The following is a 13,806-nucleotide window of genomic DNA, read 5'->3' as shown; positions in this document are numbered from 1 at the left end:
TATGTAAATGAATCAGTTAAAAAATAAATATTTAAGAGGCCTGAAACTTGCTCACAAGCGAGCTCGAGCTCTAACTTTTAAATGAACTTAAACCATGTACGGCTAGCTTACACCCCTTAACCGGTTATCCATGGGTTTACTTTTGATCAGAATAACGATACAACGAGTAGATGAATGCTAAGAGCATACAGATTCAAACAATCTACAAAACGGATCTGGAATCTGCGTATAAATCAATGAAAAAACAGAATGACATAACCTGCAAATAACATCCCAGGAACCCGGTACAGATCATTGCTTCGACTAACAACCGCCATTGACACCAAGAGTTAACGTCAATCCAAACACAAATCACAAAAATCAAACTAATTACCGATTGCTCGGGGCCATAATGGACCAAGCACAACAAAAGGAAGGGGTGAACAGAATAAAGCCAATATAACAAAGTTTTTTTTTTTAAAAAAAAGTTGGTACAAAAACAACAATTTGTCACTTACTAACAATAAATTAATAGATTTTACATATCAGAGAATGACAATAACAGCCTAATATCCATATGAAGTTCTCTTCATCATCCTCATGAACTCATCCGCACTAACTTCTCCATCACCTAAACAATACGAATACATCAAACAAAAATAAGTGACACATCATTCGCATAAATAAAAGATTAGACATATTTAAAGATTTAAAAACCTCACATAAGATTATATATAGAGTTAATTACTGTTTTCGTCCCTGTGGTTTGTCAAAAATTACTATTTCAGTCAATTAGTTTAAAAATTGCGATTTCAGTCCTGTGGTTTCACTTTCGTAACCATTTCAATCCATTTATTCTATAAGTACAGGGACTGAAATGGTTACGAGGTGGACTGAAATGGTTACGAAAGTGAAACCACAGGGACTGAAATCGCATTTTTTAAACTAATGGACTGAAATATTGATTTTTGACAAACCATAGGGACGAAAACAGTAATAAACTCTTATATATAAAAAAACTAATCAAGAATAAACAAACTCACGATCACGGTCTGCTTCCTCCACCATCTCATTGATCTCTGCATCGGTAAAATGCTCACCTAATTCCTTAGCAATGTTTTTAATATCAGAGACTGATATTTTCCCCTGTATTCATCACAGACACGTCAATGTCTATGTTGTTTTTAAATATAATGACAGGTTATTTATATAAAAGTTTACGTTTTTATCTTGGTCAATGATTTGGAATGCTTTTGTAAGCTCTTGTTTGCTGTCTCTTTCACCGATTTTGGCAGTCATCATGTACACAAATTCATCAAAATCAATTGCACCACTCCCATCTTTATCCACATCTGCTATCATTTGATTAATTTGCTGAAAACGAATGAAGGGATAATTAGAGTTAGATGCCATTTTAGTCCCTGTGGTTTGGGCCATTTTGTCAGTTTAGTCCAAAGGTTTGAAACGTTGCCATTTTAGTCCAAATAGTTTTAAACGTTGCCATTTTCGTCCACTGGGTTAACTCCATCCCTTTATTCTGTTAACTAGAAGGGCATTTCGGTCGGTCATTTTATATGTAATTCTGTTAACTAGAAGGGCAATTCGACCATATAAAATGATCGAATTACCCTTCTAGCTAACATAAAAAATGGACGGAGTTAACCCAGTGGACTAAAATAGCAATGCTTGAAACTATTTGGACTAAAATGGCAACGTTTCAAACCTTTGGACTAAACTGGCAAAATGACCCAAACCATAGGGACTAAAATGGCATTTAACTCGGATAGTTAATTAGTAATCTACACACGTCTGATATATGAAATGGTCGAATTGGATTACTTTTCTAAACACAAATGGATATAAAAAGTTAGCTAAATAGGGAACAGATCAAACGGGTTAGAAGTTATTAGAAGTATGTTTCATGTAGACAACATTGCAAATAGTTTTATTCAAAGATTTAGGGTAGATGTGGCAATTTCAACTTTAACTTGTGAAATGGTCGAATTGGGTTAGCTTTATTCACAAACGAGTCATATGGGTATAAAAATTTTAGAGTTAAATGCCATTTTAGTCCCTATGGTTTGGGTCATTTTGCCAGTTTAGTCCAAAGGTTTGAAACGTTGCCATTTTAGTCCAAATAGTTTCAAGCATTGCCATTTTAGTCCATTGGGTTAACTCCGTCCATTTTTTATGTTAGCTAGAAGGGTAATTCGATCATTTTATATGGTCGAATTGCCCTTCTAGTTAACAGAATTACGTATAAAATGACCGAAATGCCCTTCTAGTTAACAGAATAAAGGGATGGAGTTAACCCAGTGGACGAAAATGGCAACGTTTAAAACTATTTGGACTAAAATAGCAACGTTTCAAACCTTTGGACTAAACTGACAAAATGGCCCAAACCACAGGGACTAAAATGGCATTTAACTTAAAATTTTAGCTAGAAAAGGAAAACGGGTCATACAGGTGGAAATTAGCCGAAGTTAATGTTAAATGTAGACAACATGGTAAACAATTGTCTTCAAATATTTAGATTAGTAACCAAGAGCAATGGATCATACGGGTTGATAAATCAATGACGCTTAGAAGTTACCTCTTCTGTCATTTCGAAACCAAGTGCCCTGAAATGAAACAAGTTAAGATGTCACTGTATGCATAATCCCATACATAAGAAGGTTGTAAAACAAGGTTTCCAAGGCCGAGTACTCTCCGAGTAGTCGCTACAAGGCAGGTTGCCGAGGCGACTTTCTTTGACTCCGCCTAATTACTCGGAGTCGGTCAAACGCAGTCAACCTTGGCCAGAATTGGATCTAGTAGGTTAACTCAGGCCTATTTTGATTTAAATAATAATATAACATAATTTCTATGCCTATCATATTAAAATGAATATCATTTTCACGTATTTTTTTATAAATATTAGTAAATTTGTGTTATTTGACATATATTTAATCTCCAAAAAGTAATTTCTTTATAATTTAACATGTCCGAGTACTCCCCGAGTACTCTCCGCGTAGACCGAGTACTCTCAACTCCCCGGTCGACCGACTAGGGAGCGCCTAACGACTTTTGCAACCATAGATAAGATTACTGAATGTAGCGGACGCAATTGCAATACTCTTTTACTTAATAATCCAGTTGATTTGCATTATATTTTGTCTGCTACTATAAAAAAAACCGACTTAAAACAAAAAGGGCCGAAATTAGATTGTTACTGAAACAATATTACTCCTGTAACAAAAAAGATAGATTATAAAACTGTAAAGATTTCGAACAAAAAATGTTTCGGCTCAACCGAACTGGCTTCGACCCGTATCTGACAATGACCCGTTTTGACCCATTACGCCATTCATACATTAAACTCATACCTCATAGCAACATTCAACTCCTTGGCATCAATGGTACCTACATTTTAAACAGATTAAAGCACTCAACTTTAATAACTTTAACTAAAACAGTATACAATCATGAATAAACAACATACCAGATCCATCAGTATCAAACAACTCAAATGCTTCTTTGATCTCTTGCCTTTTCTGCTGAGTCAACCCATGATGACGTCCTCTGGGCTTCTCTCTCCTTGATTGTTCTCCATAAACCCCCTGAAAACCCCATTTTCAAACATATTTTACCTGTTGTTGACTAACAAACCCTAAATCCCCAATTTTATAACCCTAGTTTGCTAAAACATTGATTAAAATAGCAATAGTATACAGAATCGAGATATGATTGAATAGGAATTCTTGAGCACTTACCATTGCACCGAGACCTTAACAAACAATTTCTTTGGCAATCTTTCTTGGTGTGTTTACGAAAGAAATGCAAAAGCTTTAATTTGAAAATTACACAAGAGGTACTTTAGTTTCTTATTATTATCACTTGGGCCCTTGAAGCTTAGTTATTCCATGCGTACGGGAGTAGCACCCCTCGTCATGTCAGCATGTTACGAACCAAATCGTTAACCAATTGATCCAAAGAAAATAGATAAGAACTTGAGAGAATTTAGAGATTTTTGAAAGTGACTACTTCATATTTTTCATTCATAAAATAAAAAAATGGAGATACAAACTCGTTTAAATAAGACTTAACAATTGTAACCATCCAAACCACTACTCCCACTAAGTCACTAACCCACTATGCAGTAAGATAAATAAATAAAACAAGTAACTAATATGCATATGATTCTAGCAACTGCCATGACACACATTTCATTTTTGTGCATGGTGTCTCGTGAGTAAATATATATGTGGATGAGGTACACATCACAGCAATGAAGGGCGCCAAACACCGTGTCGGTCCGCCATCTTGGGGAATCACAACAATAACGAGCGTGATGCCAGGTTTTTTTTTCTAACCATTCATAACCCAATTCATATTTTCACAAAAAAATAATTATGTTTTTAGTTAAACCACTATACCCTTGTGAATGTCTAGTTTGGTTATTGCCGGTTACTGTCTTGTCTGCGTGACAATAGTTTTTGTACTTTTTAGTTATTCCCTGCATATAGTTTTAAATAAATACATGACTCATATAGCTATATATAATAAAAGATCGTTGATGCTAATCCCAACGTGCTTTCAATTATGTACACAAAATGACTCGTGTCACCTGTTTATTGATAAGGGTAACAAAGCATTTACGGTTTGTAAATGCATAAAACGAGTTCTTAGTTTGAAGTAAAAGAATATATATTTAAGTTTTCTATTATGTTGTTTAAGGGGTTGACGTGTCATTAGGCTTATAGTTAGTTTATTCAATACATGGTTTTAACGTCTTGTATTCAGCAGGTGGAAGACATAAGAACTTTTCTTATCGAACTCACAACTTTTCGGTCTTGGTGTATTCTATACATATTTTATTGGGTCGGGTCATTGAGTTCTTTTTTTTACTGTGTTTTTAGTGTAAATATAGGATATTTGGTTCTTATAACTTTTTATTTTTTTATGAGAAAAACTACTAAGAATGACCGTACGTTTAAATAATTGTCGACTACCACCATAACACCATTATCTTGCTAACCCATTAGTTTTGTAGCCAGGGTGGACCCATGGGCTTCTTAAGGGGGCAACTGCCCACATTATTTTTTTCATAGTTACGTACTTGTTTAAATCCTGATCGGCCCCCATTACGATTGTCCCTCATGAACTCTTAAACCAACCCATAAAATTTTGAAACCAACCTTTATTATGAATGATTACTCTCTATGGTCTGTTTTAGTTTATTTGATTAGATATTAGGGTTACCAAAAAATCAAGTTTATCATTAAATATTAATGGGCCCGCCACTATTTGTATCCCATGATTCCCATCCCTCCATACTAAGGGTCTGTTTGGTATGGGGTAATGGAATGGGCGAATGAATGGAATGGACGAGGTAATGGAATGGACGAGGTAATGGAATGGACGAGGGAATGCAATGGATCATTACCATTCCATATCTTGTTTGGTTACCATGTGTGAATGGAATGAGTTATTATTGTGTATTGTTCGGTAGGCAAGAAAAACGGAGTAATATAATCAGCGGTGAGTGATGGTGGTGGTGGTGGTCGGTGGAAGTGATTGTGGGTGGTTATAGATGGCGGCGGTGGGTGTCGGCGGCGGCGATGGGTGGTGGTGGTGGCGGCGAGTGGCGGTGCGGCGGCGACGACGAGGGGTGGTGGTGGCGGCAAGGTGGTTGTTGGTGGTGGGTGGCAGCAAAGGTGGCGGTTGGTGGCGGCAGTGGCGGTTGGTGGTGGTGGCGTCGACGATGGTGGTGGTGGGCGGCGGCGGCAAGTGTCGTTAGCGGTTGGTCGCAGCTATGGGTGATAACGGTGGTGAGTGGGTGGCGGTGGCTGTCGGGGTGAAGTGGCGGGTGGCGGCGGTGGCGTCGGTGGTGGGCGGTGGTGGTGGTGGGTTGTGGCGAAGGTGGTGGGTTGTGGTGTTGTTGATGAATGGTGCAAGAGAGGATGGAATGGAAAAAAAACATGGGGGGTGGAAGGAATGATTTTGAGGGAATGGAATGCATTTTGGAATGGGTGATTCCATTCCATTGACCAACCAAACATCCTTTTCTTCATTCCCTCGTAATCATCCATTCCATTCCACCTCTCATTCCTGCATACCAAACGCTACCTAAAAGTCTAGGTTCAGAGCATCTCTCTATAACATAATATGATATAATATAACATTGTAATATGATATGATATAATACGACGTGATACGATATAATACGACGTGATATGATATGACGTGATACAATCATATCAAATCATGTGGTGAATTTCGCCGATTTGGAGGCAAGTGCATCCTAATGTGGTGAATTTCGCCAATAGCCTATTTGAAAGATTCGTTGCCGTTTAAAAAGATATATGACATGATACGATCATATCAAATCATGTAATATGCATCGTATTATATTTTAAGAAACATAATATACGTTATCACCATTTTCACGAACCTGCCGCAAAGGTAGTGAAACTACCAGTGGCGCAGCTATGAAGGGGCCGGAGGGGGCGCCCGACCCTCCGAACTTTTCGCTCAGTAGTGTTATGTATGTACGTTTCGTATAGATTTTTTAGGTATATACGTTTTCGACCCCCGGTTTTATAAAAAATAATTTTTTTAGGTTATATACTTTTAGGTCCGGTAACTTCCGACCCCCCGATGGAAATTTTCAAGCTTCGCCACTGGAAACTACAACAATGGCGTCTACTCTCCTCCGATCACCAATGGCGCCACCAACTGACCTCAACAACCGATCTGTAAGCCATCATTTCACATGCATTTTGTCAGTTGTTTTTATCCTTTAATTGTGTTCGATTTGCATGCAAATTCTGATCATCTTGTTTTGTTTTCATAAATCCATGTCAATTATTATATTTTTATTAATGGTTATTGTAAGATGATGAAACAATTGAAGAAATTTCATTAGGGTTTTGCTATTTTACGAATGTGTATACTTTGATGTTATATGTGTTAAGGATTAGGATCAAGTGAGAACCAAAGTAAACTGAGAGAACCACTGTCAACCAAACAATTTTTTTTAAAATTTACTTTTATTTATATGTTACTAATCTTTACTTAAATAAAAGAAAATTTGAAAAAAGAATGTATGTAGATTGGCGTGTTACATGTACGTACATCGTAAACTACATATATATCTCTACATATGTGTATAGGACAAAGATCATTACTTTTAAAATCATTACTTTTAGTAGCCAAAAAAAAAAAAAAAATTTTAATTTTTTTTTTGCTACTAAAAGTAGCGATTTTTACTTAAAAAATATTAAAAAAATTTAGATTTTTTAAGATTTTTAAGGTTTTTTGGGGTTTAGTTTTTAGCATTTTAGCTTGGGGGTGGGGGGGGGAGGGTAGGTTTTTTGGGGGTTTTAGTTTTTAGCATTTAGCTTGGGGGGGTTAGGTTTTTTTAGCTATTTTAGGTTGTGTTCACATTGGTTCTCGCGGTTCTTGCAATAAAGGTGGTTCTCGCATGAACCTTACCCTCTGTGTATTTTCACATGCTACATATATGTATATCATCAATCTACATATGTTTTTTTTGGGTTTTTTTGCCCTCAATTATTCTATCCCTGACTATTCATAGTAAGTTAAAATTGTTCGAAATATTAGAGAGTTTTATATAATGATAGAAAAGGAGTTCTTTCGTATCAAAATCTGAATAATATTCATATTCATTATTTAAAGTGGTTTTCGGGGCATTCATCGAAAGGAGATATGTGCTTCAAATTTGACTATAGGGAAACAATATTTTTTGATTATTTATTCATTCGAATTTTTCACATTCATCGAAAATCAATTGAAAAAAATATTTTTTGAGAATAAATAAGCATCTCCACCGGTACATGAGAATAAATATCGATGCTTATTTGTACCTGAATAATAGCCTCTACTTGTTTCAGAAGGTGAAATAAATACTGCGACTTCTATCTTTTTTAATAAAATCATCACGCAGTAAATCAACAAAGCCCAAAGTGATTTCTCTTTCCCCTTCAAGTTTACCTACTACGGTACCGGAATGAATGTGATCTCCACCGGACATACGTAACGCTTTAGCTAGTACACGGAAGTGCATACCATGATTCTTCTGTCTATCAATAACCGCATGCATTGCGCGGTGGATGTGAAGAAGTAGACCATTATTTCGGCAATACTGAGACAAGCTAGTATTTGCAGTGAATCCACCTGTTAGGTAGTCATGCATTATGCATTACGATAGGAACTCCCAATTCTCTAGCAAATACAGCCCTTTTCATCATATCTTCGCAATTACCCGCAGTAGCATTCAAGTAATGCCCTTTGATTTCACCTGTTTCAACTTGTGCTTTATAAATAGCTTCGACACAAAATAAGAAACGGTCTCTCCAACGCATAAATGGTTGGGAGTTCACGTTCTCATCATCTTCAGTAAAATCAAGGCCACCACGAAGACATTCATAACAAGCTCTACCGTAGTTTTTAGCGGATAACCCCAATTTCGGTTTAATAGTACATCCCAACAGGGGACGACCATACTTGTTCAATTTATCTCTTTCAACTTGGATACCGTGAGGCGGACCGTCGAAAGTTACGCAGTCGGGATTCGCAAATCTTCCAGACGTAGAGCACGCAGGGCTTTGAACCCAAATACATTACCTACAATGGAAGTAAACATGTTAGTAACAGAACCTTCTTCAAAAAGGTCTAATGGGTATGCTACATAAGCAATAAATTGATTGTCTTCTCCAGGAACAGGCTCAAGTCCATAGCATTGGCCTTTGTAACGGTCAAGGCTGGTAAGTCCATCGGTCCATACAGTTGTCCATGTACCAGTAGAAGATTCGGCAGCTACTACGGCCCCTGCTTCTTCAGGCGGAACTCCAGGTTGAGGAGTTACTCGAAATGCTGCCAAGATATTAGTATCCTTGGTTTCATATTCAGGAGTATAATAAGTCAATTTATAATCTTTAACACCAGCTTTGAATCCAACACTTGCTTTAGTCTCTGTTTGTGGTGACATAAATACCTCCCTACAACTCATGAATTAAGAATTCTCACAACAACAAGGTCTACTCGACATGAATTAGGCGTTAATGAAACTTTTTACAGGAACCTTTCACAAAATTCCCAACTAATAGTAAAATTATCAACTAATCAGAATGCTTTCTTATTAGACCATGGTATTTGATTCGGCAAATACATCATTATTGTATACTCTTTCATATATATGCCGCAACCCAATTCTTTTTTTTTCGAAATACCTAAAAATCACCCAAATACTAAGAAATTCCCCCTTGACAGTGATATATATTGTAAGTGTTATATGTTGTATATGTAAATCCTAGATGTGAAAATATGTGGAATATTTCTATGAAAAGGTAAAAAAAAACAGACTAGACGTAAATCAATAGAAATAAGAAGAGCCGATCATATAGAAATACTGAATCGTAAATAGAGTTCAGGTTCGAATTCCATAGATAATATAGATGGGATTGTCTATAATGATAGACAAATGAAAGATTTTCTCAAGATTCTTATTCATCTACTTGATATTTTGAAAATGGGTTGGTTGAACTTGAAAATTCACTCATTGAAATTGAATAAGTAAACAATTAAATTGGATTCGGTTGGATGGTACTAACAAAATCATGTGCTAACTCCCATTTCTTATGGAAGTGTCATCGGACATTTATTTTGAATGCGAGAATTTTCGCAAAAATTAGATATTTTTTACTTTATTATTATATTATGAGAATGAATCCTACTACTTCTAGTTCTGGGGTTGCCACGCTTGACAAAAAGAACCTGGGGCGTATCGCCCAAATCATTGGTCCGGTACTAGATGTAGCCTTTCCTCTAGACAAAATGCCTAATATTTATAACGCTTTGGTAGTTAAGGGTCAAGATACTGTTGGTCAACCAATTAATGTGACTTGTGAGGTACAGCAATTATTAGGAAACAATCGAGTTAGAGCCGTAGCTATGAGTGCTACAGACAGTCTAACGAGAGGAATGGACGTAATTGATACGGGAGCTCCGCTAAGTGTTCCGGTCGGTGGAGCGACTCTCGGACGAATTTTCAACGTGCTTGGGAAGCCTATTGATAATTTAGGTCCTGTAGATAATGGCACAACATTTCCTATTGATAGATCCGCGCCTGCCTTTATACAGTTAGATACAAAATTATCTATTTTTGAAACCGGAATTAAAGTAGTAGATCTTTTAGCCCCTTATCGCCGTGGAGGAAAAATCGGACTATTCGGGGGAGCTGGCGTGGGTAAAACAGTACTCATTATGGAATTGATTAACAATATTGCCAAAGCTCACGGAGGCGTATCTGTATTTGGCGGAGTCGGTGAACGGTCTCGTGAAGGAAATGATCTTTACATGGAAATGAAAGAATCTGGAGTCATTAATGAACAAAATATTGCAGAATCAAAAGTGGCTCTAGTTTACGGTCAAATGAACGAACCGCCGGGAGCTCGTATGAGAGTTGGTTTGACTGCCCTAACTATGGCGGAATATTTCCGAGATGTTAATGAACAAGAAGTTCTTTTATTTGTTGACAATATCTTCCGTTTTGTCCAAGCAGGATCTGAAGTATCCGCCTTGTTGGGTAGAATGCTGAACTGTAACGTTGGTCTATCTATATGTATGTGGCTATCTTTCGATGAATGTGATCTCCTATGTGTATATTCACATGCTACATATATGTATATCATCAATCTACATATGTTTTTTTTGGGTTTTTTTTTAATATTTTTACAATAATAACACTATAACAAAAAATTGAAAAAATTTACTTGGTTGATATTGGTTCTCTTAAATTCTCAAATAACTTGTAGTTCTCTCGGGATCCCTACCCTATGTGGTAAACGGGCCATCTTTGTCGGTTAGGGTCGTCTTTGTTGGTTGGTGAGTCGTACACTCGTACCTGACACGAATTAGAGAAGCGTGTCATGTAAACCCAAGCACGTAGCCACTGGTTGACATGAACCCAACCCTCTTTAACCGAATTGTTTTTATGTATTACATACTGGCACTTTAAAATTGCAAATTTACGAGAAAAAAAATAAAAAAATGTATATTAAACTAATTTTTTTTTGCCATAAAATACCCATTTAATTTAAGTTATCAACAAATATATTTTATTTGTAAAATTACAAATTTACAACTAAAAACAAAAATACACCAATTTTTGGCATAAAATACTCATTTAGCTTAAATTACTACATAAAATATACTTTTTAAAAAAAAGTTTACAAACATAAATGGGTCAACCCATAAACCTACTAGGCTGACCCAAACCTGACCCATTTAAAATAAACCAAAACTTGCAAACTTCGTGTTAGATTTGTGTTCCGTAAAAAAATTCACACACACCTGATTGTTATTTTAATGTATTTATTTTCAGGGGATTTTTAGTTCTTGGTGTAAACTGGGTTCAACAAGTACACATAGTTCGACATTATTCGCTAAGAACTACATATTAAGGTGTGCAAGGGACTGCAACATGACTGTGAAGACTTCAGCAGTAACCGATACGAAGCCCAGACACTTAGAAGGTTCTTTCTTATTTTATTAAATTGTTAATGAATTACTTTATTTAAATTTGAATACATGTTAAACAAGTTATATGGTAGCAAACACATGTTTGAATGAAGAGGTAGTTGATAAGGATCCTAATATATCAACCATACTCATGAACTTTGGGAATGAGTTTGATCCTTATGGTGCAATGAGCACACCTCTATATCAAACAGCTACCTTCAAGCAGGTAACATTTTGCAGCCCATTTGGGCATTTTTGTAATAATTACTATTCATATATTATTTTGCAGCTTGTCAATATTACTTTATTTGTGCTTTTTCAGCCTTCGGCGACTCAGTATGGTCCCTACGATTACACTCGGGGTGGCAATCCTACACGCGACGTGCTTGAAACGTATGACTTATGAGACCCTTTTATTAAAAAATATTTGTAAGTATGACTTATGAAACGTGTTATAATGGTACTAATGAAGCCATCTATTTTTTAGTTTTTTTCTCTCTATTCTACTTAATTATAGATAATTAGTATTAATTAAAAGATAATTAATTAAATTAATACAATAAATTTAAAATGATCAAGAAAGTCGTAACTAATATCAATATGAATTTTAATTTGTATTAAAATGATCAAGAAAGTTTATCTCATAGTTATTTATTAAAATTAAAAGTCCATAAATACGTATTAATAAAGAAAGTTATTAATTAAAATATGATATAAAATAATAACGTATTTGATAATAGAACAATTCATATATATGTTATAAAGTTATTTTAAAATATGATTAAAATTAAAAGGCTTATGAGACAATAACTATATGTAATTAAATATCTGCATTGCCTTAATTATATTTCACATATAAAAAATTGAAATATGTTTATTTGTAGATTTCAAAATTATTTATCCTGAAACTAACAAAAGACGTAAACTAAATATAAATTAATATAATGTAAATGATTTATTTATTTTATTTAACTAAAGTAGTTAAGGGTAGAACCTATTTTATAAATGTTTTTAAGGGGTAAACAAAAACATTAATCAATGTTTATTGGTTCTATACTTTTATTTTCGTGTTCAACTCTCAACTCAAATACGGTATTCACTATGTTTACATGACAATTATAAGAATCATCACCCCAATCATCCCATCCATCATATATCGAGTATATCCGTTAGTTTTTTTTTAACATGTAATTTTTTTATTAGATTCATTCAACCTGTGTAATAAAAGTGGTTTTTTAAAGATATAATATTTTTATTATTTACCATACAAAATTACATTTATGGAACACGTGTAATACACCGGGTTTTTAAAAATATAACTTTTTCTATTTTGTGGTATATAAAATTAGATTTATTTAATCCGTATAATACACAGGGTTTACAAAGATATAACAAGATATAACTTTTTATTGATTGATATATAAAGTTACACTAGGTTTTTACCCGGGATTGCTTTCCAGGCTCGGGAAACTTAGTTATATCAATTATTATTTCTTATTAATACGACCTCATTACATCAAGCATCTCATTGGATTCAACATCAATGTTTTCACATCACCGGGATTGCTTCCCAGGATGCAGAAAGTTATTAATATACTTTTAAACAAATGAACGATCAGTACCTTACAGGAAAAAAACGTTCAACAAACAATAAATTCACAAAATGTAACTCCACATGTGATCCTTATTAATAGATAGTTACCATATTATTATAGTAAGGAACCCGCGCGATGCTGCGGAACACGCAACACACTAACACAAACACCGGTAGTTAGTCCGTTAGCTAACCTTGTTAGGATCGGAGGGTTTCGTGATTGTGTTTGTTTGTATAATTTGAACAAATCAAATAGAAATGAACAGAGTTTAAGTGCAGCGGAAATGAACAACAAACTTTGTAAACACAATCAAAGAGGAAGATAGTTTTAATAAACATTTGCTTTTCATTAAGTTAAAAGATTACAAATCAAAGCAAAAGATTACAAACATGCTTACAAACTAAACTCCCCCTCAGCCTGTTACTCCATGGTTGGTTGCACAAGATGAAAGGATTGAATTAAGGAGAAGAACTCACTCAAGACGATCAAATGTAGCAGTACAGGGTACTGTTCCATTTATAGACAATCCAAACAACTGAGGCATCTCAGCTGACGTCACCATGAAAGCGACGTCTAACAGCCTAACAACCTGTAACAACTGTTCCTATACAAATACTGCTATTATTAACCACTGATTCTACATAAAACAAGTAATATACTAAAGTACTGCTATCCTCTTCCATCAGTGCTTTCCTCAAAGTTGATCAGT

The 13,806-nt window shown here is 35.2% G+C and overlaps 3 protein-coding genes and 1 pseudogene across 3 annotated transcripts in view; 2 read left to right on the top strand and 2 right to left on the bottom strand.

The window, feature by feature from the left end:
• Positions 1–437: 437 nt before the first annotated feature.
• Positions 438–3,882, bottom strand: LOC110867249 (probable calcium-binding protein CML20). The gene is made up of 7 exons (XM_022116375.2): positions 3,732–3,882; positions 3,461–3,578; positions 3,345–3,381; positions 2,573–2,600; positions 1,201–1,353; positions 1,023–1,125; positions 438–610 (listed from the first exon to the last, which is right to left on the bottom strand). Exons 1-7 carry the CDS (start codon positions 3,732–3,734, stop codon positions 546–548), a joined length of 507 nt encoding a protein of 168 aa, XP_021972067.1. The 5' UTR covers positions 3,735–3,882; the 3' UTR covers positions 438–545.
• A 3,988-nt stretch (positions 3,883–7,870) lies between these two features.
• LOC118490191 lies at positions 7,871–9,196 on the bottom strand (annotated as a pseudogene).
• Positions 9,134–11,376, top strand: LOC118490190 (ATP synthase subunit beta, chloroplastic-like). The gene is made up of 2 exons (XM_035987553.1): positions 9,134–10,603; positions 11,366–11,376. The coding sequence occupies exons 1-2, from the start codon at positions 9,583–9,585 to the stop codon at positions 11,374–11,376; spliced, it is 1,032 nt and encodes a 343-aa protein (XP_035843446.1). The 5' UTR covers positions 9,134–9,582.
• A 248-nt stretch (positions 11,377–11,624) lies between these two features.
• Positions 11,625–13,806, top strand: part of LOC110867261 (cystathionine beta-lyase, chloroplastic) — a 34,189-nt gene continuing 32,007 nt past the window's right edge. The window contains exons 1-2 of the mRNA XM_022116391.2: positions 11,625–11,728; positions 11,825–11,895. Coding sequence (XP_021972083.1) covers positions 11,654–11,728; positions 11,825–11,895 — 146 coding nt within the window. The 5' untranslated portion in view covers positions 11,625–11,653. The remainder of the gene's footprint in view (positions 11,729–11,824; positions 11,896–13,806) is intronic.

The sequence above is a fragment of the Helianthus annuus genome, chromosome 1 (assembly GCF_002127325.2).
Source record: "Helianthus annuus cultivar XRQ/B chromosome 1, HanXRQr2.0-SUNRISE, whole genome shotgun sequence".
NCBI classification, from domain to species: domain Eukaryota; kingdom Viridiplantae; phylum Streptophyta; class Magnoliopsida; order Asterales; family Asteraceae; genus Helianthus; species Helianthus annuus.
This window is presented reverse-complemented; position numbering and strand designations above follow the sequence as displayed.